Source organism: Apteryx mantelli, chromosome 4, assembly GCF_036417845.1.
Source record: "Apteryx mantelli isolate bAptMan1 chromosome 4, bAptMan1.hap1, whole genome shotgun sequence".
Classification (NCBI taxonomy): domain Eukaryota; kingdom Metazoa; phylum Chordata; class Aves; order Apterygiformes; family Apterygidae; genus Apteryx; species Apteryx mantelli.
This window is the reverse complement of record NC_089981.1, coordinates 50,218,014-50,245,526: the sequence shown is the minus strand read 5'-3', so window position 1 is coordinate 50,245,526 and position 27,513 is coordinate 50,218,014. Positions and strand designations below refer to the sequence as shown.

The window sequence follows — 27,513 nt, the reverse complement described above, 5'->3', positions numbered from 1 at the left end:
AATGTACTGTGCTGTATACTGTACCATATATACAACAGGTCAGGAATAAGTTCTGCAGAGCACTTACATATATTGTTAGTTATTTAGGGGAGTTGTCACCAAAATTTAAAGGAATTAAAAAAAAAAAAAGTAAACTTAAAAAAAAAAAAGGTATCGTTTGGATGTTTATATGCTTAACTCCGGGTTTGGGAATCTTTAAAAGAACCACATGAACTTCTGCCCTTGAGTTACTGAGTAACTAGCAGTAGTAGGTTATCAGTTTCTGTAAGGACTAGCACTTGAGGGGGAGCAGATGTTTGTTGATTTGCCTTCTGAAAGAATAGATACATGCTTTACTTTCACAGATATTGATGATGGAAGAGGAACGGTGATGAACAGAAATCTTGGGTTTCGTTACAGGCTATAAAGAGGAGTGTGTGGTAGTGGGCATTTGTACTTCTGCCTGTTTTGTATTCCACCCAAAGCTTGACTCTTTCTTTCCTATTTCTTTTGGCCTGTTTTTCTCCTGCCCTATATCTTTGAGTTTTTTTCTCTCTTTTTTTTTGTTCCATTCTCTCTCTAAAAATAAATCTATATAATTCTTTGAAAATGACTACATGGTGTTCCCATCTCGTAGAGCTTACTACATAAATGTTGTTTGCTATGCCATGACTGAAAAGTGCAGATAAAACTTTAGGTTATGTGAAGGTGTGTAGTGTTTGTATTTTTCCCTCCCTGATTTGATTTGTACACAAAAGTTCATCAGTTTGATTAGTTATTAACCAGAATAGTGTTTGAAATGTATAAAAGTTAAAAATAATTGATGCAGCTTAAAATTCAGGAGTTTTGCAACAGTTAAATAGTTGGACAGCCTTTTAAAGTTATTCTCTTTAGGTAGAAAAAAATATTTATTGTTTCAACAGTATTGTTGTAGCAGACTTATGAGGAAAATAACTACATTTATGTAAACAGCTGTACAAATACAGTAACCATAGATCATTTGTACTGTTTTTGTCATCTATAATGCACTCAGCTTGCATTTTAAGTATTCCTTAAGTGTTCAGCTTTATATAAATAGCAGCCACTATTTCAAAGCAGTACTGTCTATGGCAAGTGAAGTTAAAGTTGCTGCCTTTGGAGGCAGAAAGTATTCTGGCTTGTTATTTAATTACTGTGGAGGAAAGTACTCTCTAGTTTTGAGAAGAGATTGCAGAAAGTAATGGTTTTCCTATAAGCATTAGAAAGCCTTGTTTCGTAGACAATAGTGAACTCTCAATGTGGTGCTGGTTCAGCAGCATCTCTCCGCAAGTGTTTGGCAAGTATTTAAAGGCCATGTTTGGTGTAATCAGTTCAGCCTTTGAAAATTGTTAACTCCTTTGTGTTAAAGGTTGTACACAGCAATGCAAGATTTTATCTTGACAGTCTCATGTTTTTTGTCTTCTACCAGCCAGAGTATATCTGTAGATTTTTTTTATTATTATTATTTTTTATTTTTAGCTCCTCAAAGGATATTGTAAGGCTTTGGTACTGATGAGGTATGGCAAAGCATTTAATTTCCATGGCTTTGTGAAGATGAATTACAGAGAAGCTGTGTTTTCTTAACAAGGGAAATAAATGGAACATTTCATATCAAGTTATTTAAAAGTGCGTGATTCTATTTAGTTTGTGTTTATTTACAGTGTGAAATCTGTGCTGAGGTTGTTTTCTGGAGTATTCAGTTGATCTGCAAATAAGGCTGTGCAAAATGTAGAATAGATGCTATCAACAGCCATGATCTCTACTATCATTTCATAATCTTTCTGCCAGTTGGCTTCCTTCCCTTTTTGGTTAGCATTTCAGTTATTTAAATTAATGGAATATTTGAATAGGCATTGTTAATACCCAATTGCAACCAAGGGTGCATGCTGGTATTGCTTTTAAACCCTTTAAAGAATTTTGGGCTCCTGATTTGGCTCATCTGTTGATGTTATAGTAAATTACTTACATGTGTCCTTCAGTTGAGGAAATGTGCTCTGTCCTTCTGATTTGTAAAGCTCTCCATTAACCAAACTAAAAACTCTCATGAGTCAGTTCATAAGGAAAAGTTTGTATGTAGATGCGGAATCCAAATGTAAAAGTATTCTTTCAGAAGGCAAATCAACAAACAATATCTAGAAGTTTCTTCACCACCATTACACTGCATTTTTGAGATAGTGGTCAATGAGATTTAAAAGCATGTTTGTTAGAAATCTTAGTTACTTTGATAGCATCAGTTATGAAGAAAAGTTGTATAAAATGATTAATGCTTTTATCTCCCTTTTCCTCTATTCTAGGTTTAAAAGAAGCAGAAATGATTGGATTATAACTGATGTTTTGGAGTGCAAGTGATGCTTAAACAGTTTGAAGATACTGGAGCATGGCCACTTCTTAAAATGCGAAAGTTAAAGGAAATTACTGCTTATCAAATCCTACTGAATTCTCTAGATACCTTGCATTTAACTGTGTCCTTAAATGTCCACGATTAAGATCTCATGCAACCATTGCATATTTTGAAGACTATTCTCCAAAAGAGAACTGTGCATTTAAAAAGCAGAAATGACTGTATCTTCTTTTGGAACTTACTAAGGCTGAACACACTGAAAGATCATGACCAGCTTGAAGCGGTCCCAGACTGAAAGGACTGTTGCCACTGGGGTATCAGTTGGAACAGATGGCACCTCAAAAGTCCACTCGGATGACTTTTATATGAGGCGCTTTAGGTCACAGAATGGTAGCTTAGGATCTGCAGTCATGGCTCCGGTTGGACCTCCTCGCAATGAAAGTTCCCATCACCTTACCTCTACTCCTGGAGTCCCTAAAATGGGGGTCAGGGCAAGGATTGCTGATTGGCCCCCAAGGAAGGACAACATCAAGGAAACAAGCAGATCTAGTCAAGATATTGATGCATCAAGTTGCCTTGACAGCATGTCTTCTAAAAGCAGTCCTGGGAGTCAGGGAAGCTCTGTTAACCTGAATGCTAGTGATTCTGTCATGTTAAAGAGCATCCAGAACACACTTAAAAGCAAGACCAGACAATCTGAGAATCTCGATTCTAGGTTTCTTACACCTGATGGCTACCCCAGTTCACCTAGGAAAGCTCTTCGCAGAATAAGACAGCGCAGTAACAGTGACATTACCATAAGTGAGCTTGATGTGGATAGTTTTGATGAATGCATCTCACCTACTTTTAAATCTGGACCATCCCTGCACAGGGAATATGGCAGCACATCTTCAATAGATAAGCAGGGAACTTCAGGGGAAAGTTTTTTTGACTTACTGAAGGGCTATAAAGATGAAAAGTCTGATCAGAGAAGCCCAGCCACAACTAAGCTCAGTGAACTCCTGATTGCCAGTGGAAGCAAGGGTTCGGGATTCTCTCTAGATGTGATAGATGGGCCTATTACTCAAAGGGAGAACCTGAGACTCTTTAAGGAAAGGGAGAAACCACTCAAGAGACGCTCAAAATCTGAGACAGGAGATTCATCCATTTTTCGTAAGTTGCGCAATGCCAAAGGTGAAGGAGAGCTTGGGAAGTCTTCAGATCTTGACGATAACAGGTCAGAAGATAGTGTCAAGCCTTGGATTTGCCCAAAGTGTTTTGCTCACTATGATGTACAGAGCATATTATTTGATTTAAATGAAGCAGCAATCAACAGGCATAATGTTATTAAAAGAAGGAACACAACAACAGGAGCATCTGCTGCTGCTGTAGCGTCACTTGTGTCTGGACCCTTGTCCCATTCTGCAAGTTTCAATTCTCCAATGGGGAGCACTGAAGATCTGAATTCAAAAGGAAGTCTCAATATGGACCAGGGGGATGATAAAAGCAATGAACTTGTGATGAGTTGTCCTTATTTTCGTAATGAGATTGGTGGGGAAGGGGAGAGGAAGATCAGCCTTTCCAAATCTAATTCAGGTTCCTTCAGTGGATGTGAAAGTGCCTCATTTGAGTCAACTCTGAGTTCTCATTGCACAAATGCAGGAGTAGCAGTTCTAGAAGTTCCCAAGGAGAATCTGATTTTACATCTAGAGAGAGTGAAAAGATACATTGTTGAACATGTAGACCTTGGTGCATATTATTATCGAAAATTCTTCTATCAGAAAGGTAAGTACATCTGTTTCTCCCAATGTTACCGATCTTTTGTTTAATCAAAATATAAATTTAGCTGACATATAATAGTAATATTTGCATGAATTATATGTTTCTTACCATCAGTGCTTAACCACATTGTTTTACCCATTTGCTTCTTTAACCAATACATGCTATGTTTAGTAGACCTTGTCACTGCCTTAGGGAGGAGGAAAAAGTTTTTGTGGTATCATTATGTCACAGATGGTTAGCAATGGCTACAAATTATATACGTCTTGAAGTGCAGCTTTGGTATCCATTTTGGGGAAAGGGGGAGTTTTTGGTACTTGAAAGTTTTGTGGGGTTTTTTTTGTTTGTTTGTTAAACATTAAAGTAAAACTAAAATGTGACAACTTTCTTCCCTCTACATAAAAAGCTGATGCACTAAGGATTTAGTGGGAATGTGCAGCTTGGAAACTTAGATGTCATTTGCAATATTCTTCAAACTTTTTAATATCTTAGAAATAAACTACCCATGTTTATTTTTAATATATAAGACTCTTTTCCTGACTTACATCTTTCATTACAGTCATCATTCTAGAAAGAAAATTCTAATTTGTCAGATCCTGAAAAATTTTATATACAGGTAGTTTTCATATTGGTGGTTTCTTATTGATATAGGTAGTTTTTTATATTGGTAGTTTTAAAGAGCATGAATAGGTTAAAAATGAGATGTTGCAACTGGTTTTAGGACTGCTTGTTAACCTAAAAGGCTGTTTTAGATATGCAGAATGAAATTTCTATAGAACCTATAAGAAAGGGGGAAAAAAAAAATCAGTTTCACGTGTTTCTTCAGGGAGTTTTAGTATTTTAAATAAGCAATATATTTCAGGCATTTAAGTGGGAAGTTGAATATAAAATTGTATTTACAATGAGTTTGTATATACTTCTCTAAAACTTAGTAGTACTTCTACAATCTATCATCTGTACCTGGCCCTGAACAGAATGCCCAAGAAAAATTAGGCTTGTGCATGAAGATCTGTGGATCTCTGTTGAAAACAACTGCAGGAACCTTAACTTTAGATTTAGAGTTTTCATTAGAATTTAAAGGAAAACACAAATTATTTCAATCAGTATAAATTGGAATGAAAAAAAGGAAGGGAGGAAGGAAAAGAAAGAAAACCCATAACCACTACCATATCTGTCTGTGTTATAATGACAACAGTGTATCTGAAAATAGAGCACACTTCTCTTATCACCTGGTTTTACTGAAACCAAGGAATGCCATTTTTATTGGATATATATGGGGAAAAAAAATTTCAGATCAAAGATTTCTGATCTACAGAAATGACCAAAACCCAAACATTATTCAGATATGCATCCCATCAAAGTCATTCTAGCAACATGAGATGCAAATCTCACTGACTTTTCATGATCCTGAAAGGAAGCAAAAAGAATTGCGATCCAGAATTCTGTAAAGTTAAAAAAAAAAAAAAAAAAGTTGTGTGTGCAGCATCATGCCACTTGCTATTCTGTCTCCTGATAGATGGAGCTGGTTTAATGACTGGCCTGAAGAATGTTTGTTCCTTGGGTACCAGTGATCAGGACTGTGTTTTGTCTACTTAGTGAAAGCAACTCAAAAGAGCTTGTTTCCCTTAATAAAATAATAAGGGCTTAAAGTAATAGGGCTGCCTAGCTAAAATGAATGGATGGTCTGGCCAGGAAAAACTTCAGTTCATGAGCTGTGGGTTACAGCTCAGACCCTCATCTCATGGTTTTCCCTACAATGTCTTCTCTTGAAACATGTCTCTCTTTCCTCTTCCTGCATCGTCCCTTGGTTGGGTGGCTCTTGTCACACCTCCCATAATCTTCTCTTTTGAGACCTTTTAGGGCTGAGAGGTAGCCTGTGCTGCAGGGCTTTTGAGTGGTTGATCCATATAGTTTAGAGAGGAAAGTGCAGGGAAAAAATTGAATTCTTCTGCACAGTATAAGGTGAGGTACGTTTGGAGGAGAGAGCCTGAGATCAGGGACTATTTTTTACTCCTCTGCATTTGGTTGTTGGCCTAGTTGCTTCCCCAGTTATAAAGAATGCAGAGAAAAGAAGCATATGAAGATAAAAAGAAAATATGAGCTATGATGTAAAGTTAAAAATGCTTTGGAAAAGGAGAATAGGAATGAATGTGTCCAGAGCACATGGATTAAAAAAAAAATTGTTTTAGTTTTTTCTTGGCTGACCACTTGAGTTAAATGTTTATACCTGGCATGTTTTTTAATGCAACTTTTGACAGAGTCTTGACAATGTGTCACAGTAAAGACAAATTTTTTAGGCCAAAAGTTCTACAGGAACTTAAAAATGAATCCCATTTCCTCAGGTCTTTGCTTCCAAGATGAAGAAAAGCCCCAGAGAAGGGGCTCAATTTTCAAATGAAAAATTCTTGATTTTTAAAAATTTATTATTATTTTCTGCAGCAGATCTGCTATTAGAAATATCTAATATTTTTTCAGGGCTGGATTTTTCTGTAACTGACAGGATGTTTCATTAAAACATGAGAAGTTTTTTTCTATAGGATTTTTGCAGTAGAAAAGACCTAGCAATGCATGCCTATCAACAACAAGAAAACTATCTTCAGTGTGTAGAAAGCCTCTTTTTAAATTATTTATTGATTTTTTATGCATGTTTTTATTTATTTTTATAGAAGCTGTATCCTTTTAAGATATCAACATTGCAGTTAGATGCAGCAGTCATTAAAAAGTGCATACAAATTACGTGGTTTTTTTAAAATCATCTTGAGTTGTTCATCTATTCAGTTCTGTTCTGCTTATGCTTTGGAAATCGGGCAGCCTTTTCTTTTACTTCACATAATGGAATTATTTTTCTTCTGCAGTAGCTATTTACTGTCTCTGGAAAGTGTTCAAGTCCTGATACATATGGTTATTATTTGACCTTCAGGTTGTTACATTGGTATGTGACCAGTAGCTGCTGCCCGAATAACTTTTAACCTAATCATCCAAATGGCACATCATGTATAAAAGAAGAATCTGTACAGTTAACTACACTGAAAATAGCTTGCTTCAGCACTCCAGTTTGCATGAGTATATGCAAATGTGTGTACAGAAAAAGCTATGCATTCATCTGTAACAACTAGTTTTTGCTTTATGGAAGGGAACAGATGTATGGCTACCATAACACTTCCAAAAAAAAGGGGAAATTAAGGCTGAAGTGTAGTTTTGGTATAGCAGAAGTGGGACATCACTGAGGTGTTTGACGGGATAGGTTCCTTTCAGTCTCTTTGCACAAATATATTTTTTTGCTGGTATTAAGAATATTTCAGTTTAATTTTCTGGAGGTTTCACTAGTGACTTGCTTCAAATGGTAATAATTGATATTCAAAGAGGTATCCATGTATTTTGATATGACTTTGTATTTCACAATGCAGTTTTGCATGGTCTTGACCACTTAAGGTTTGGTTCATAAGTCTTATCAAGCTATCTAGAGGTGCAGGAGCCTAGACAAGGTGTTCAAGGAAGTCCTTCCCAATCTGTGCTGTCACAGGAAGCTTCATCATATGATCCCCTTCATAAACTGATCAAGATGCATTTTTAAAAGCACTTGAGTCACTTCTCAGTGCTACTACTGTAAAGCTATTTCAGAGCTTAATTTTCTTTGATAATTAGATACTGTCTTGTTTCCAGCCTAGATGTATTCATGGCTGATTTATCTGTTTGTTCTCTGACAATGCTGTTCTTAAATCTGAATAAATTTCTTCCTGCTTTATCCATCTGTCTCCAGAGCAGTCATATTTCTCTAAACCTTCATTTTGCTTGGCTAGACAAGGCAAGCTCCCTTGAGTCTCTTCTTATATTATGATCTTTTCGTTTCTTATGTGATCTTTGCAGGCTTTTTCTTATGTGATCTTTGCAGGCTTTCCCTGAAGCAGCTTTCGGGTTGAATTTCTTTCCTCAACGTGGGCACCAGATTTGTACATATATTCTGGATGAAGTCTTGTAAATGTTTGTACAATTGCATTAGTACCACCTGCTCAGAACCTTCAGCTGGTTGATCAGGGAATCATTTTTCTGTTTTTTAAGTCTGCATTACATTATTTTCTCCTAGTCATCCTAGGGCTAACTAGTATATCCATATCCCATCTCTGTCTATTGAAGAATTTCTTTATGTTAGTCTGTAAGTACATGATGTGATTGTATGTTTCCTTCACTCTTGTTGTCCTTGGCCATCCAGTTGTTCTTGTATGATATGCCTGTCATCCCATGTTGCCAGTGCCTCCTGGCTTTGGCATCAGCACGTTCTTCATTTTCGTGCTAAGGTTATCAAAAAAGGTATTAAGCAAGATCACTTCCAAGACAAGGCCCTGATCTCCATCAACATTTTTTCTGTACCTAAAGCTTTTCCTGTTAGCCAGTTCCTTAACTTCCCTTGTAGTACTCATTTTAATCATCATCTTTCTCCACTTTAATTGATACATAAGTTGCATAAGATACTCTGATTTTTGGGAGTCCAGATTGATACCATAATTGACTGACTTTTAAATCAGGAAGTACAGTAGGCTTAATCTAAGACTGACACAGGGTAATTCAGGCATGACCTAGCTATCCTTTGTTACCCCACATTGCATTTTATTCTTTCCTACCTAAATATGTCTCCTCTCTCTTTTAGATTGCCTTAACTTCTCCAGCTGCACTTCCAGATCCCTTGTGGACATTTCTGTGTCCATATCCTCACCTCTGTTAACCCCACACCAGCCTTTCCTGGGGGTTTGGGGGAGTTGGGGGTGGGGTGGGTGTTTGTTTTGTTTTTTGTTGGAGGTGCCAAGCACATACCCAGTATTTGTGAATTAAATTATATGAAATGCATTAAGAAACCTATCTTATGCTGCATCCGTATTGTAAAGGTGGACTGACTTAAGGCGTGTATTTTCCTAGTAGTGGATGCATTTCCCTTCAAAAACATTCTTGCTGGATAATGAATTAATTATTAATAATATATTAAGCAATTTTCAAGGAGAGCCATATTTATTAGCCTATTTATAAATTCAGATGAAAGACAATTTATCAATAATAAAACCATATGGATGGAAAAATTCTTTTCTATCAACTTGTCTAAATGTTTCTTGGAAAAGACTGCTTATAAATCCAGAAGAACAGACTGTTCTCTTTGCCCATCCAGTTTTTTAAGGGTTTGAGAATTATGGTTTGCATGGATAGAACCAAGAGTATCAGTTTAGTTTAGGTCATCATCAAGCAGTAGTCACTAGCTTTGTTACCCTTTAGGACAAATCTGAATTGGTGGTCTAGAATGAATGACTTCACTAAGAAGTAAATACTTTCCCGAGCTGCTTTTATAATGAAAATGAGTTGCACGTTAGCTTTGCTTTAACTGTTGGCAGATAATGCAATATATTATGCTTTAGTCCTTTAAATAGCTGCATATTCTATCCCCAAATCAGTACCTTTTAAGTATGTGACTAATATAAAATTCCCTCAGAAGCATGCTTTAGTGCTTTTCTTGTTCAAGATTAGACTGGTGAAGACATTATGGGACTGAGCTCTAAATCTGCTGTCCTCTTGCTTCCTGAGAACTGCTGAGTTTTTCCTTATTGTGCTTATAAATTTAATATCCAGGACAAAATTTTCTAATTTGTGTGCCTACATTTATGCAGTAGACATTTTTTTTTCTTTTATTTTAAATATAATAATAAAAAAAACCCTAGTTGAAATGCCTGGAAATTTGAGTCTTTTAAATGCAAAAAGTAAATACTGTGGTAGGATTTGAAGAAAATGTTTTCATGATTTTATTGAGACTAAATGTTTTGGATTTTTACTTCTAGTTCAACTGCATAAAATACCTCAACAGGAAAAGGTATCCATAGGTAAATAAGGTATCTGAAAAGCATAAAATCTTCCTTGCTAAAAATTGAATATATTTAATTGGATTTCTCTACAAGGGAAACTTATAAATTTCTGCCAGAAAAATAAGTATTTTCACTTAGGCTTTTTCATTGGAATTGTCATTTTAATTTTGCAGTAAATATTTCACTTTTTAAAGAAGTATGTATAATCTGTTTTAATGACCAGTGAGCTCAGTCAAACTAGGAAAGCAGGCTTTGCACTTTTCTTAGTGGGAGATCATCAATGGCGTTATGCAGCAACCACTGGAATGAGTGGAAGCATTATCATAGTCCGTACAAGATGCAAGCAATGAAATGTTGCATTTTAGTTTAGAATTATAAATTAATTTATAACTATTGTCAGTTATCTCCTGAATATCTTTGAATTACATAGGTTTTTTTCAACAGTAGTTTAAATGAAATAATCTCAAGCCTTGGAAGTGTTGCCTTTAATGAGGCTTTTCTTTTTTTTTTGTGAGGTAAAAGAAAAAGTTTTCTTTGTGCTTCATTTTTGAAATAAAATTCTTGAATTGCAGTTGTGAAACAGCCCTTGTTTTTTAAATAAAACAACTAATTTATTACCTTAGTATGGATATTAAGTTTTGTGCACCTTAATTTCCAACTTCTCTTGCTACCTGAGCCAAGAGGTATTATTCATAACTTGTGCGTATATTCTTTGCAAATACCTATAAATCACTTTGCCTGCAAAACGTGGGCACAAAAATTGTCAATTGGTACTAAAACTACTTTCACTACTTACATTTTCATAGATGTTTTTTGAAAAGCAGCATTTTTTTAAGGAAGAATTGCTGTATCTTTTGAACTTTCTGCATTTAATTCATGAATATGCGGTTTCTCTACCTTCCCTTGAAATGTCTGTTATATTGCTTGGAGATGGGGTGCAGGGGTAGTGATACTGAGAATTAGCTTAGACGATTAAGGACAACATTGTAGAAAGTGCTGTTAAATTGCTTCAAAATTCATTATCAGCAGCTGGTAAAGATGCAAGTAACAGGACAAAGTTCAAACTGAGAATGAAAACCACAAACAAAGCAGGATCCAATGACGTTACGCTGAAGTTATCGTTCTCATGCAGTGCTCATCATTAGAGAGATGAATTCTTGTGTTGGGCTAATGAGTTTCTCAATTTTAAAGTAGCTATTGGTAGCTTCTCATAATCTCCTTCAGTAGGATTCATCTCCTCTAACTTTAGATGTTTGTGCTGTATTCTTTACCTCATTACTCATCACCTTAGGCTGCATTTATACTCAGGAAGCACAAAGTGCTTTTAGGGTTCAACTCATCTGCCCAAGGGCTGATGGCTCTTACTTCAGGGCACAGTTCATCTCATCCTAGAGTTCAGTGACTGTTGAGTTGATCTCTGCTGACTGTAAAGGAAGCTAAAAGGGAGTAGCTCAGAGGTGATTTTTTAGAGTACATAGATCAAAGAAATCTGATCTTTCGTGTCTGGAAGTAGTCTTCTGAATTGTACTTATTCACAGAGGCCACCTGCTTTCATTGCTTTCAGTAGAGTTGAAGTTCCTGGGTGACCTACACTGAGATGGCTGCAGTCATTTTAGCCTGTGCTGGTGCCATGGGGACTGGCTTAAGGGAAATAGCCAGACATGCAGTGTCTGGAAAGTGATGCTGTGGAAGGACTTACTTCCCTTGTAAGATACTTGACTTTTATTTATTGACAGTTTCTCTTAGATTTTCCTTTCAGGTATTGCATACTTGAATTCAGTTATTGTCACAAGATATGTACAACTTTGTTTATATGTTGCTGCATTTGTGGGTGCTCTACTTCTATCATCAGACAAAATCATCCAGCCAGATGATTCAGAAGCAGTCTTTAACACCAATCTCTTAAATAGTTGACCTTTAATTTTTGTATGCGCTTGTCTAACATAATTTTTTGATATAAAATTTGGCTTTACGTGTGTGCGTGTATGTGTAGTTAAACAAATATAAGCTTTATCACAAATAATCTTCTGTTCAAATAGTGAGCAATTTCTCCAGCCCTCTGTCTCTCTACCACCTCCACAACTTAGCTAGTTTTAAACTCAACGCTTATCATTTTAAATTTAGTCTTAGCATTATTGTTCAGCACTTCACTGTTAAATAATTAAGCAATTCAGTCTGTTTCTTGCTTTTTGTCCCCCCCCCACCCCCCATGGTAGTTATAATTTCAGGTTTGCTATAAACAAGTTTTCATCTTCTTTTTCAACTTCCTGATTTTTTTTCTACCTTTTATAATTCAGTGACAAACGTCTGACTTGTCGGTACATTTCTTTGCTTTTTTCCATAACAAAATTAATTTACATCCTTTGTTTAATACAGTTGTCTGTTGTTCACATTTTAATATCCAGGTTGCTGAATTTCTTACTTAGGTGTGTTTTTTATTTTTAAGGGGAAATTGGCTGTATTTAGCTCAACATAAGTGAAATTGATTTCTTTGTAAGAGGCAAGGTAAGAGGTGTATCCTATTTTTGTCCTATAAAAGCAGAGGTGCAATGTTGAATTTCAGCCTTCTTGTAGAAGTTGATCTCATTAGAGAACTGAAGAACAAAAACAAAATTTGGTACCACTGAAGACGTACTCCTATTGACTCTAGTGGAGCCAGCAATTCATTTCCAATATAACAATTAAGCATGAAAATATAGTTGCTGTGCAGAGAGTAAGAGGGACTTTTTTGTTTTTGTTTTTCTGTACAAGAACACTGGAACTATTTTGGGGCAGATGAGAACCTGGGTCCAGTAGCAGTGAGCATAAGAAGAGAAAAACCAGAAGAAATCAAAGAAAATGGACCGCAGTACAACTACCGGATCATATTCAGAACCAGCGAGGTAAGCAGTGCGGGAAAGATGGTAAAAGAAACTAGTAGTGAGTAGGGAAAGTCAAGTGCTATGTGTGGAGTTTGTGGGCTTTTCAATGTCGATTCCCATCTCCTCTATGTAAATACTATCCGGGAATCTCCTGACCGAGAAATGCAATATATTTACATTAAACATAATACAAGCAAGCGTATCAGTAATTGAGTTATTCCATAACATCCAGCACAGAAGGAAAGTGTTTGTGAGGATTGTTTTGGTTAAAGTTTGAGAAATTTACTGAAGCTTTATTAACTAGAGGCAACCAAAAGAGGTGGAAAATTACTTCACCCAGTTTCATGTGTGGCAGTGGGTAGACTGGAGAGAAGTGCTTTGGAGTACTCCACTAGAAATAAATAGGAGAATTGCAGAAAGTAGGGCCTCCAGTCACAGGCAGAGTCTGCGCTTTATGGTTTCCTCCAAGCCGTAGATGTGTGAGAAATTGCAAGTGCAGCCTTTTCATCCAGCTTTAATTTTTGCTGTTCTTTTTTTTTTCTCTTCAGGTACTAGAGGGATCATATCTGTCTTTGTTTTTAAGAATGAAATAAAACGGAAGTGTACTTTCTACCTTCAGGCTGGGAAATTTTCATATCCACTTTTTTTCTTATCCTATTCAAGATGCTATCCAAAATATTAGTGCTGCTTTTAGCAAAGTTACTTTATTTCTGCTTATTTTCATTTCTGCTGAGAATAACTTTACAGCCACTATAGTGAAAATGTCCAGACTCTTGTAAAATTAAGACTGTTGGTTTGCAAATCTAAGCATCAGAAAGTAGTGATATTCAACAGCTGTTAAGAATATTGTCTGTACCTGTGTTCATGTGGGTGCTGCTGTCTTCCTGCTGTTTGTAAACTTCTCTTACTGGTAAAAGCAAAGATACAACCTGAAACAAGTGACTGGCTTCACATATGTCAGTGAAGCAATACTGATCTCCTCTAAATATTTCTTTCTCAAATAAATGGCTTTTCAAAGAGTTTCATCAGTTACAAACAGAGGGTAATATTTGTAAAGTGCATTTATCCATCCCTTCAGATATAGTTTAAACTGTTTCTGGTTGGGATTTAGCCAATGTGTAGTAAGTATAAGTTAGAAGGTGAGAGCTGTTCTGCTACCTCCCATGCGCAAAGTGGTTCGGTTGACTTCTGTCCAGGCTGTAACGAACAGTATGTCTCAGTCACAAAATAATCATCGGAAAGGGAAAGGAGAATAAACTCTTCTTGTATTGCTAGAAATCGTACCTCCAGATTGGAACTGAGATGTGCGTTTGCTAGAATATATAGCAATGATTTAACCACAAACTTATTTTGGGAGTAAATACAAATCTTTGTTCTCCAGAGTGGTAAGCCCATATAAATGAAGATAACATCTTCTGGTGGTGTTATCTCTAGTAATGTGGGGGAATATAGAGTTTTATTAGAAACACGGGAATAAAGAAATCATTAGAAAAAGTTAAAAAAAAAAAATTCAAAAATATTTTTCCTGCTGTTTCTTTCAGCAGCTTGCTTAGTTGGCATTTTTACACACAACCTGAAAACCCATTGAAATTTTTCTTCTCACCATGACCTTCTGGTATAATTATTTAAGAGGCTAACAAGTTTTTTTTTCTTAAGGATATTCAGATGGATACTGAGCTAAATTTTTTATATAAGTATTCGAGTTAAATGCAGTTCAGTGGACAACTGGGCTCTGCTTAAACAAAAAATCTGCTAAACAAAAATCAAAATTAAGTTTACAGACTACCTTGAACTTTAATGAAAAGTAGGCACTTTTTATGTCTAGTAAAGTAGAAGCCTACTTCTGATTTTTTTTTTCCATTCTAACATGTCTGGTTTTTTTTTATTGTGAGCAAAAATCTCATGTCATAGTTTAGTTTTGATCACTACAAAGAATGTAGCTTATCTGTTTTTGGAAAAATGTCTTTTTGAAAAAGTTTTTGCATTGATATGTGTCAGTTGCATAGACTTCTTGGGGAAAAAAAAATTGGACAGATGAGCTTTTGAACATTATTGCTAATTTAAATCTAGCCAGTTACTATTGCTAAAGCTGTTCTGTTACCTCCCATATGCAAACTGGCTTTGTTTGGCTACTGTCCAGTTTCTAGCAAAGAATGTCCAAATCACCAAATCAAATTCAGAAGGGGAAGGCAGAATAAATTCTTTCTTTTTTCCTCATTGTGTTATGTCTAGGCTAGAACTGAAGTATGTTAGCTATGAAATGTGAAAAAGTGTGAATTACAAATCCTTTCTATGAATAGATATAAAGTTTAGTCTCCATTGCAATAAGCCTAGCACTTTCTTGTCACGTTTTCGCTTAGATTCAATTAAAAATAAAATCCAAGATTTTAGCAACTCTTAGAGGATGTTTCTGGAAGTATATGCTGTCTATATTGACCTAGAAGTGAAACACCAGTTGTTTGTGATATTTATCTGCCTTAGGGAGTGTCTAGCTTGCTGATTTTGTGTTTTGTCTTTCCTGAAAGAAAATAGTGCAGGAGCTGACAAGAACTTTAAAATGTAAAAATGTCTATTTGCTGGCTTTGTTTTTGCATGCTGTGTTTGGTGGAAGTAGCCCTACTAGGTGTTTTTTATTCTGTTATTCTTGGTTCATTGAAACCTAAATTGAGTTGCTTAGATAAGAATATTTGCTAACCAATCTATACATTCAAAGTACTCATTTGAGGTTTGAGTAAATTGAGAAATACAATAATTCATTTCTTGTTCTGTTTACTGTTTATCATTTGTAATACAGCTATTAGCTAATATTCCTTAGGAGAAAGGAACAAATACTGGTGTTGTAGAGACAGTGAATATATTCCTTTATTGGCCTCCTTTAAAAGATTTTTTTCTTTGTGTATGGTGATACTGACACTGAAGTTGAACATATTTGATAGTTTTTTGTATGATTTATGTATAAACATAAATATTGCCATATGCTAAAGATTGAGTTTGCAGTGTCCAGTGAATGCCATATTGGAGCCTACTCATATATAGTGACACACAATACTATAGAGGAGGAATAGCAAATTCTAAAAAGATACTTATATGATTTGATTTTCTATACCCAAGATACTGTTTACAGTAGCAGTATTCCCAATGAATGATGCTTCTGGTATTTAAAATTTGGTAGGAGGGAGAGTATCACGTTTGGTTGCATAAAGTTCTACTTGCTGGTCATTAAACACACAAACTCTTTCTGCCTTTGCTTGTACTTAGACTTTTGTTGAACTGAGGGAGTTGTGGGAAACTAAGAAGTTGGGAGGGGGGAAATGTGTGTTGCTCTCAGGTGTAAAATTTAAAAATATTCTCAGTTGTAACTATTCCTAATTGCTATTGTTGTAATTTCATAGTAAAAAAAAAAAAAAAAAAAGGATTTTGCTTGTGAATTAACCTTTGGTAAAATTCTCTGTCATTGTTCTTTTTTGTTTTTATGTTAAAATACTTGAGGAAAGTGTCATTTAAAAGATAGAAATTAGTCTATTTCCATAGAAGAAAAACTATTAATGGTAAATTCAAATCAGTTTGCCCTCAAAGGCTCATTCTCACCCATGTTACAAGAACCTTTGATCTCACAGTTGAAGTCTTGTAGCCTAAAGAAATGCCTATTCCAACTCCTCACAGCTACCAGCCCACTTGGGACTTTTCACTGAATGCTTCGCCTTTCAAATATAGCTCAAATACCATTGTTAAGTACATGCAGTATGTTTTGTTCATAGTTCCGTCATTAATTCTGCTTTCACCTGCTACATGGAATCATGTAAGACAGTTGAAAACTCCTCTTAATCTTCTTCAAGTATTAGTTTCCTATAAAACCTAAATCTATGAAGTCATTTGACTCTTTTGAAGTGTTCTGACTACTGTTAGCTCTCAGGATGAGTGACATTTTGCATGTCAATATCTGTTTCACACAGCGTGAGTTACTTAACATCCTCAGACTCTACAGAGAATTGGAAAGATAGTATATTTTGCTCCACAACTATTGCTAAACAACCTTTTCACAGAATCCAGAATAGTTGGGTTTGGGAGGGACCTCTAGAAATCATCTGGTGCATCCTGACTGCTCCAGCAAGGTCAGCTACAGCAGGTTGCCTAGGACAATGTCCAGTTTTGAATATCTCTGAGGATGGAGACTGCACAGCCTCTCTGGGCAACCTGCTGCTCCAGTGCTCAACCACCCTCACAATAAGGAAGTGTTTTCTGATGTTCAGATGGAATTTCCTGTTTTTCAGTTAGTGCCTGTTGCCTGTTGTCCTGTCACTGGGGACCACTGTGATGAGCCTGCCTCTCTTTACATCCTCCCATCAGATATTAATAAACATTGATAAGATCTCCCTGAGCCTTCTCTTCTTTCTCTGTGTATATGTCAAAATATAAAGTATTTTTGTTCCTTTAGCTTATGACGTTAAGAGGCTCTGTGCTGGAAGATGCTATCCCTTCAACTGCAAAGCATTGCACAGCCAGAGGGCTTCCCCTAAAAGAAGTGCTCGAGTACGTGGTTCCTGAGCTGAATATCCATTGCCTCAGACTGGCCTTCAATGCTCCTAAAGTTACAGAACAGCTTATGAAGTTGGATGAACAAGGGGTAAGTGCAAAGTCATAGAATAAGACAAATTGTCTTAAACTGGCAGGTTACTGCCTGTCATACAAAATTATCCTTTAATTTTATGTGATTTGAGTCAGTCTAGTAAAATGCCCCATTTAAACTAAAGCTCGTCTTCTGCAGGGAGATTTATGTTGCATGTCTTTCCCCCAAATTTTGCAGATTATTTAGTAAGATCAAGCTCACTGCACTGAGTAGTCTAAACAGTGATTGAAATAGATCTTGCTTGCAGCTTTTTAAAATCATAGTTATATAAAATCTTAATTTCAACCATCTTATTGCTGATGGGAAGGGTTCCCTTCATGAATATAAACCGTGTGTAGTTTGATAATAAGGACATTGTATAAATACTTTTAATTGTCCGTCCATTGTGGAAAATATTGTCAACAAAAGAGCATTAAGTGCTCAGATTAATGTTATGGCAATTGTCCATTTTAATTTACTTTAAAAGAGATTAAGTGATTGTTTTTAAGGCTGTGGTGTTTTTTGGATTGTTCTGGTTTTCTTATTACTATTATACCATTATATTATATAAAATATATCTATTATATATAGAAATATCCCAAGTTTCTGTATGTTTTGCTGTAATAGTTAAGCCATACTGAGTATTTGTATTTGGCACAACAGATACTGGGGTGCTGCCTGTCTTGTCTTTTTTTTTCTTCCCGTCCATCCCCCCACTTTCTCTGAAACAAGATACATTGCAAAATATTCTAAGCCTACAAGCCTGCCTACAAGTAATTTTCAATTACGTCGTAGTTATCGATCTTTTAAAAATGGGACCAAGGTTTGTTAGCAATATTAGGGGGTTGCTGGGAAAAAGAAGAATTCCATAGCTCAGACTTAGCAAAATGAAAGATCATGAGTAAAGTGAATTTTATGATTAACAACTTTGACAATGACATATAACAGCTCTATTTTGAGTGCTGGAACTATCTCTTTCTTCTAGTCTTTTTGCTGCTCATGATCAGCTTTTCCTGTGCAGAACTAAAATCCTTGTTGTTGTTTATTCTAGCTGTCTAACACTGAAATATAGACATCATAAAATTGAAATGATCTAATCATTATCCATCCAAAAAGGGAGAAAGCATAGATACTCTAAACAAATTTATCGGTGAATGTCTTTCATGATGGTATTGTCAGTCTTCTTGTTAGTAGTTTAGTATACCACTGTGTGGGGAACCACTGTCTTCTGTTTTGTTCCTGCCATGAGCTAAGTTACTTAATAACCCTTCAGTTTTTCTATTGTCAGACTGTGAACAGTCATTCCATAGTCACACTCTCACTTAAGCTTTTACAGGACTCTTTGCCCTTTCCCTCTGCTTTATGAGCTTGATGAGTCCTTGTTTACTTAGTCTTCATGTAGAAGTTAAGTTGTTCTATACTTCTGATTACTCTTTTCCCTTTCTTTTTCCAGTTCTCTTCCAGTCTCCTTCTCCTCTTCCTCTTCAGCATCTATCTTAAAACAGCACACTGTTTTGAAAATGGAGAAAAACTCACTGTAGTATTTTTTTGTTGTTGTTCTCTCTTCCCTTCTTAATAATTCCTATGTTTTGTTTGCTTTATAGTTGTTACTGAGCGTTGAAGCCATCTTTTCATGGAAGCCTAAGATCCTGTTCCTTAAAGGTCACTGCTGTAGATACAAAGTTGGGTTCTTTAGTACCATAGGCATCGAACTTACTTGCACTGAGTTTCAACTACCATTCTTTTGTCCAGTTATTCACTGTCATAAGTTCCTCTAACTGGACTCTATATCTCTAATAACTTAGCGACATCCGCAAACTTAGTCACCTCTCTATTCCTCACCTGTATCAGTTTGCTAAGGTTTGCTTTGAATACTGTATGTCAATGCTCAGATCCCTGCCTCACTCTGCTGATCATTTTACTCCATTGTTTTCTGTCTTGTAGCCAGTTATTTGTCAAAGTGAGAGCCTTTGTGTTTCTGTAGCCTGGCTATTTAGGATTTTTAGGACTGTTTGAAGAAGGGTTTGCTTAAATGTCTTTTGGAAATTCAAGTACGTTCTGTATTAGTTGCATCTCTCATAGGTGTTTATCAGCTTTTTCAGAAAACACTGATATGAGTCAACAAACACATAAGATAGGGTGAGGGGAGGTGTGGTTACATTATAGCCTGCTAAAAGAGAGAAGAGATTTTTAGACATTTGTGCACTTCAGTATAACTTTTTTCTTTCATGTGATCACCTTATAGGTTGGAGACCTGAATGTTGTTCTCCTTAAACGATAGCAGTGTTTGAAAATATGTATATAGTATTTATGATCTGTTATCTGAGCCTAAATCTAACCTGCCCTTCATCCAGAATCAAGTTTCTGTCAGCCACTGTAACAGTCAAGGATATCTTGACTTGGCTATCAGTCTCTTCCCATAGTTCTCTGTTTCAGTAATGGAGAAAATGGAATTTAATCTAGCATGGCTCCATAAATGAGCCCTCACATTCAAAGGACAGTACGTTCTGGATATGCCCATCAAGAACTTGGAGTCTGAATAGTGTAGCTTGAAAAAATTTCCCAGGGGAAAAAAATCTATCAGAAAATTCTATTTAAATATTTTTTCTGGATTTATTTCAGTTAAATATATAGTTGGAAAAGTGATTTAGCATAATTTTCATAAGAACTTATTAATGTCTGAAAAAACATGAAATTACTGTTATTTTGTATCCTATATGTCATTAATATCCCACAATACGGTATTGTATGTTTTTTCACTGCTACTTACATGGTACTTTTGAAAATCATTAAGGGAAATAGATAGTTAAAATGTATTTTCTATATCAAAGTATTTTTCTGTTTTTGTGGTAATGAAACAGTTTGACACTTTAAACAGAAAAAAATAAGCACACTCTGTACTAATTAGAAGCTGCATTCTTTATCAGTTCCAAGATAGCACAAAAATTTGGATAACAGCTGCTCCTCTAATTAGGTACACAGAATGTTTATCACTTTTTCTTTTCGAGTGTCACACTGTTTCATTACAGCAGGAACAGGTGCCGGTTTGATATAGCAAATAGGATGTTTTGTAAATTTGAGATTTTATGAATATACGGTGACCGTAGCCTGACTTCTGTCTATCACAGACTGTTATATTTCACCCCATAACACCTTCATTGAGCCAAATACACATGCTTTTATAAAACTTATTTTCCAGGAAGGCACCAGTTTCAACTAAGTTAGATTTATTTATTTTTTAATTATTAAGTGAGATTTTTAAAGCAGTTGATTGTTTTCATGTTTAAAAAAATTGCACTTATTTCAATTTATCTGGTTACACCTTTCAGACTTTTTCTTTTATTCTCTTTCTCTGCTACATCTTTAGAGTCCTTTTATGAAACTCATTTCCTGTAAAGGTTTTTGTATGCTGTGACTAAATCATCTGTCGGTCTTGTTTATGATAAATTAAACAGATTGTACTTTTCAAGTCTCTCACTGCAACATATTTTCTGAATTTTGTATCATTTTTATAGTCAAGCTTTGTTTATTCTAATTTTTCAATATCTTCAGAACGTAGACAACCTGAACTGCCTATGATATTCTAATATCAGCAGTGCAGAAGGAGGTGGCGGCTTCTTGTTAAAGTCATGGTTGCCAGCATCTGCTGTTCTGTACGTATGGCCAACATGGCTTGTGCCTAGCTGTACTTTTTATTGGCTTTATTAAAATGCCTTCACGTGAATGGTTCTATGTTCAAAAAGCAATCCAGCCTTCTGTAAAGCTGTGCTAGCTTTGTAGCTAATTACCATCTACTAGTCTTCGCCTTGAATGCAGAGTTCATTGATAACTTATTTTAGGTTTACTTCCATATGCGATTTTAAAATTTGAATATCATAGGACAATCACTGATTTATCACAGTAGAAGTTTATCTTTATGGTGATTCCTCATTCACAGAAATACTGTGGAATGTCAGCCAACTTTTAATATAGCTCTGTATTTTTAATGTAAAATTGCTGACTAGTTAAGTCCAAGATATGCTTTGCATGGTCTTTCACTGAGTGCTAGGCAAATACTTGCAGTACACTTCTCCCACATCTATAATTATGTAAAGACTTTTTTATCATTAAAATGAGGCTACTTTGGTAAGAATTTTATCTCAGCAGAATTCATCCTTCAACCCCTTCTTTCTCTCTTCCTTCGAATTGTACACTTTTAAGGACCTTAGGTTTAGCAGAAGGAAGTGAATTGGAATTGCATGCCTTTCTCCCCTTGAATCTGCTTCCTTAATTCAGAAGTAACAGGTCATTGTCCTCAAACTTTTTTCCCCCTGAAGTTCAGCAAAAGTAAGAACATAGGTAGAAGACATCATTTCTTTGCATAGTCTTTGCTAGTTCCTCAGGCTGACATTTTCAAAGATATAAGGAAGAGTCAGGTGGTTACTCATGGAAGTTGCAACTCACATGCCTGTTTATGCCTTGGAAAAATCTTTCCTTCACCTGAAATGGAAATCTAAATAGTGTGTAGGTGTGCTTGGTGAGAATGGTTTTCTTGTCCTCAGATATCGGAGGTAATACTTGTTTAAGTGAAGTTACTAGAAATTGTTGTAATTAGCAGTGCAGTTAAGGCACTGTGGTTCCACAAGACACTTTCATCCGTCATATTTCTTTTGGAGTAAGTAAAGAGCATATCTAGGCAGAGTTGCCTGAACAGTCCAAGATGAGACCTGCAACTGATAATATGGAAAGTGATGGTAGCAGGCCTGGAAAGAAACAGCAGCAGCAATGCTGCCTCTCACCACCCTTCCTCTCTTCCCTCCTCTCTTTTCGGTCTTCCCATATACCAGTAGTAGCTGATCCAGGTTCTCTGCAGGCGCAGATAGCTCTGTTGGTGAAGGTGGCCTCTTTGGTTGCTGGGAGGTGATAGCTTGCAGTGAATGGGATCACACAGTTCAGTGGTTAAGCTGAGATCACAGAAATGTACCTGCAGACCCATATCTGGCTCCTATGATTCCTGAGAAAACTTAAATCTTAATCAAAATTCTTCATGCAGCTTGTCTTTTGGGGGGGGGGGGGAACCCAAAACAAAAACAAAAAGTGTGCTACCTGAGTGTATCTGGAGTGTTTTGAGCATCATATTCGTTTGTCAGTTAATCTCTTTGTTGTCTCAAGTCCAACTACTTTGGTGTCCAAAGAATGCTGTAACTGTGCTTAAAGGTGAACACTGTTGGTTGGCTCTCTGATGTTTAAAGAGCATGTTTTCTTTATAGTTTAACGTGGAAAGCATTTTAAATAACCAATAATGACAAATGAGAGATAGAAAAGGAAATAGCATTACTTCAAGGCACAAAATAGATTTTTATTGTTGTTGTTTTGGGGTTCTTTTTGTTTTTTTTTTCCTCTGTTCAGTTGCAGTTTTGGAAGTAGGCCTAGATTTTTCGTTCATAAGAAGTAGACTTAAATGCTGTACTCATATTTTACATAAGAAACTTGGTCAGATTCACAAGATACAAGTCAGGTAGTCATTGTATCAGAGGATAAAAGTAAAATATTTTGGGGTGGGGTGGGGGGAAGAAACAGCCTATAGAACTGCGAATCATTGCATATGCTTAACTCCATGAACAGGAGTAATTAAGCCAGACTGATCCTTTCCTTTCCTTTTTCCATCCTTATTTTCTTTACTCCTAATAACTTATCCCTTTCAGCATCCATCTTACCATATATTAAAAGAAGAATGCAATAAAATTGTAATCTCTGAAATTTTTTTAACCTGGGTCCAAGATTTCACTGGGAGACAAAGTAGAACCATTTCTGAGACCTTTCAAATAGCCCATTGTAAATACTAATTTTAGCTTATTACAAATTTCATTTTAATTATGTCTGCCCACATCATCCCAGCAGATGCTAAAACTTTTTGTATCATGACCTATGTATGAAGTATTGTCCTTTCAAGACTGGTCACAGTGTAGTCGGATGACTTTGCTTTCAGTACCCTTGCAAATATCTGTTTCCACTTCCTACTAATCTTAAGCCCAAACTTTTAAATCTCATGCCAGTTTTGATAGACTTTTTCATTATTATCCACTGCAAAATGGCATTTACTTAAAATGGAGCCTATGCAGAAAATCACATGGAGGAGGAGAGATTATTTACCCTGCAATTAGTATGCTTTTTTCTAGATGAGTTACCTATACAAAACCCCAAGGCTCCTTTGCACCCTACCAGTCAGAGTTTCTACTTGTGAAACTGTTTTTGGAAATGGTAGTAAATGGCTGTTGGGTGCTGCTTTCCTCCCTTTTATGTCTTCAATTTCTGTAGTGTGGCATACAGGGTGCAGATAGAGCCACTTTTGCAGGTGCATCAATTTGGAATCTGTGGAAACAGTTTGTTTTGAAGAATCACAATTAAGGTCAGGTAAAAAAGGATTTTTTGTCTTTCACTTCTGCTGTATTAGGAACATAAAAGCATGTATCAAATTAAAGCAAAAACAGAAGTAAAACCCACGAGTATATTTGAATTTCTGTGTTAATAAATCATATCTTTAAAACTGTTTTCTTTGCTGCTGCATTTTTTAAGTCAGAGAAGGCAAACTGAATGTCATTGACTCTTTCAGCACTGCTAATAGTTGAATGCATTATTAGTAGGTGAATAACTTCTCTCTTTTCAAAATGAGGAAATGTTAATTTTGTGAATAATTATAGAAATGAGTGAATGCTGTGCCCTACCATTCTGTGTGGAAAGGTTTAGCATAGTATGGTAACCATGGTACCGATTTAAGAGTGAGAGTGTCAAGTTCCTAAATTTTCTCAGCCTACACTTGCAGTGTGATTCACTGCAAGACACTCACCATTTCCATGCTGCAGTGTCTTCTTCCAGAAAATAAGGAACATGAATGTTTGTTTCACTTTGGAAAACGATTTGATATCTTCAGATGAAATATGCCATAGCAATTATGGTGGAACACAATGGGTGTATTTGGAACAGTTAATTACACTGATACTTAGGTATTTTTCATTTGTGGATTAAGGATTTAGTAAAAATATGAAGTGAATTCAATAAAGAGGTTGCTCTGTCACTTGATGTACATATAAGATTTTTCATCTTTCCCTTTGCAGTTAAGTTACCAACTTAAGGTGGGTATCATGTATTGCAAAGCTGGACAAAGCACAGAAGAGGAAATGTATAATAATGAATCAGCAGGTCCAGCTTTTGAAGAGTTTCTTCAGCTCCTGGGAGAACGAGTTCGACTCAAGGGATTTGAAAAGTATCGTGCTCAGCTGGATACAAAGAGTAAGGCATTTTCATCTTTTAGGGAAAAAGAGCAAAATGTATCACATGGTTGCTAATTGACTTTTTGCTCAGAGTTCTAAAAAAATAACCTCTTTGCTATATAAAATTGCTCAATATTAGAAGTTAAAGCAGAGCAAATATGTAATTTGACCCATACCATATGGTCTTTCCTAATTTTGATGATGATTGCATTTTAATGCTAATTTGGTATGAAACTTTCACCAAAGCTCAAACAAGAAACTAGTAGACTATGCAATCATTGTCAGCATTGCAAAATCATCATCAGTTAATTGTGTAATAAATAATCAGTAGAGTTGATATGTTAATGGACTGTCAAAGAAAAAAAAAGAATTCTGAGAACCCATCTTTATAAGTCCACCTCGGCAAGTTGATCTGTTGCTTTTATGCTGTGGCTGATACATGTAGTTTTTCCTTCTAGGCAGTTTTATATTACTCCTGCTATCAAATGTATTCCTCCCTGTCTGATTTTTCTTTAGAGTTATGGAAATTAAACTGTTTTTGACAGTTGTATTATCAGTTTTGACCATAAAACATACTGTAACAAAAAAAAAAATACAGTGAAAAGATGATCTTAGATGGCAGTATCTATAAAAAGTATTCTGTTTTGGGAGTCAAGCTTGTGAAATACCAGTTTATCAGCTTGTGTATGCTTTATGTATATTCAATTTGTAGATGTCTTCAAAAATTCTCAGGAGACAATTTTGGCCCATCTTCCTTTTCTTTGAGTATTGGAACTAACCTATTCCTATAGAAATCTTTTGTTATTTTGCTCACTTGCAGCAAAGGAAATAAAACAGAGTTGAGTCATGAAAGCAGAAAAGCATTCATCAACTTCAGTGCAGCAAAAACTGTCCTCTTGTGAGTGTTCTCCCATCACAAATGTAGTAACATACTTTGCTTTACTACCCCAATAGTTCACCTTCTGTCCTTGATTCTTCCAGGAATCAAATTGCCATCTCCTCAAGCTGTTTTTGATCAGCCTGGTCATCATTCCTATCATCACGCTTCTAATCATCACTCTTCTGAAGGATAAAAAAACTTGCTTCAGTTAGAAACCTAAATATATACCTGATTATTTCACACGTATTTACTGTTGAGTCAACTTTGTCTTTTAGTTTCAGTAATTATATTCCCTCCGTTGTATTTACTTGCTTGAGTGCATTTACACATTGCAGTTGTGACCCCTGTATGCTTTTGTGATGTTAACCTTAAGCCCAGTCTCTTTGACTGAGAGGGGTGTGGAATTCCCTATTTCTCCCCCAGATGTGCAGTATTACCTGGTAACTGTCCTCTGCACCAGTCCCAGTTTGAGTTCAGTCTCTCTAATACTCATGGCTGGAATTGTATACACTGTTCCAGATGGGATCCAGACAGTTCCTCTCTGTAACACATTCTTGTCTTTACTGCAAATACATTATGCAGTATATTCCAGGGTTGAATTTTCCTTTTTTGCACCTCCAATGCATTGTTTTATCAGTTACAAAAATAAGCTATGTCAAAAATCAAAGGATATGAAAAATAGAAAATATTACTACTTCTTTTCGTAGCTTCTGGTTTGATACTTACGGCCTCCCTGTTGCTTTCAGTAGTTACGGCAAGATATTCCCTTTCTTCTGGTTTTAGTTATGTAAAACATCTGAAAAGAAACCTTTTCTTTGTGACAGTCCATGCACACTTGGTTTCTAGTACATGTAATTCCTTGTGCTTGAGATTTGATACAACTGATCAGATAAGCTTATGAAAATTGTAACTGTCATAGGTATTTGTTTGAAATTTTCTCCTAAACAGGAGAATTGTCTGGTAATTTTTAGTTCCTTCATGTTGCTTCTGACTTCAGGAAAGAATTTTTTCAGGTTTTGGTGTTCTCATGTACTAAAATCTAATGCCTGTTGAATGGACATGTATGTAAACTTTTATCTGAACCAATCTCTCCTGGTTCCAAGGTCTGTCGTCTTGTGATGAAACTGTGTTGAGAGCTGGCATGTCTTTTTTTTACTTCAAGCTGGGTATGCGCCCAGTACACCTACCAGCTCCATTGTATATCTAAAAGAATACGAAATCAAGAGAGGCTTGACATGAGGTGTTTATTGTGGTCAGAAAGAAAGGGGGATGCTCTAGGCAGGAGCTGCTTGTTATCACGAAGTGCTTCCTGAATTTTGTTCAGTCAAGGTTTACAAACTCATATCTATAGGAACCCATCAGGTAGAACTGCAGGAACACCTAGGTTGCCTGAGATCTCTAGGGATGTGTTGTCTGCAAGGATCATTGAGGAAGCATGCAGAGCACACAGCAAACATGAGTTCTTAAGGAGCATGTTTAGATAGCACCAAATCTGAACAATGGAAAACAACTTCTGTAATCGATCTTGATGGTGCTGTTTTCCTTTCCAGTATGTGAAGCATGAATTGGTAGTAGTAAAAGAGAAGATATATATATATTTTGGGGGCACAACACTAAACTTTGGATAGCTACATTCAGAAAACATTATTGCATATTCTGCATAGATACAGATTAGAAATAAGAAACTTCAACTTGGCTGTGTCTAGCCTTTACTAGAAACTTAGCACGGTGAATTTGGTGTTGCCATGATTGAATGAATATTTTAAGCTGACATTGCTGTTCAGAAGAAACAGCACAAGGAAGGAGGAAACAAAAGCAAAACTCTTTCTTTGGCTATAGTGTTCGCTAAATGACAGCCTCAGAAACCTGTCTCTGAGAATGGTACAGAAAGCTATGCGAGGCATACCAGGCAGCATAAGGACACCTATGAAATATGCAGGAATGTACATAAAATTAGGTTTATCATGGAGCGATGTTTTA

The 27,513-nt window shown here is 36.0% G+C and overlaps 1 protein-coding gene across 3 annotated transcripts in view; it reads left to right on the top strand.

Moving 5' to 3' along the window:
• Window positions 1–2,435: 2,435 nt before the first annotated feature.
• SIPA1L1 (signal induced proliferation associated 1 like 1) overlaps window positions 2,436–27,513 on the top strand; it is an 82,730-nt gene continuing 57,652 nt past the window's right edge. For all 3 annotated transcript variants that reach the window (XR_001294930.2, XM_013959429.2, XM_013959428.2), the window contains exons 1-4: window positions 2,436–4,102; window positions 12,688–12,818; window positions 17,233–17,421; window positions 24,498–24,672. Coding sequence is in view for 2 of the 3 variants with exons in the window: in XM_013959429.2 (XP_013814883.1) it covers window positions 2,605–4,102; window positions 12,688–12,818; window positions 17,233–17,421; window positions 24,498–24,672 (1,993 nt within the window). In the remaining variant the exon portion in view is untranslated. The remainder of the gene's footprint in view (window positions 4,103–12,687; window positions 12,819–17,232; window positions 17,422–24,497; window positions 24,673–27,513) is intronic.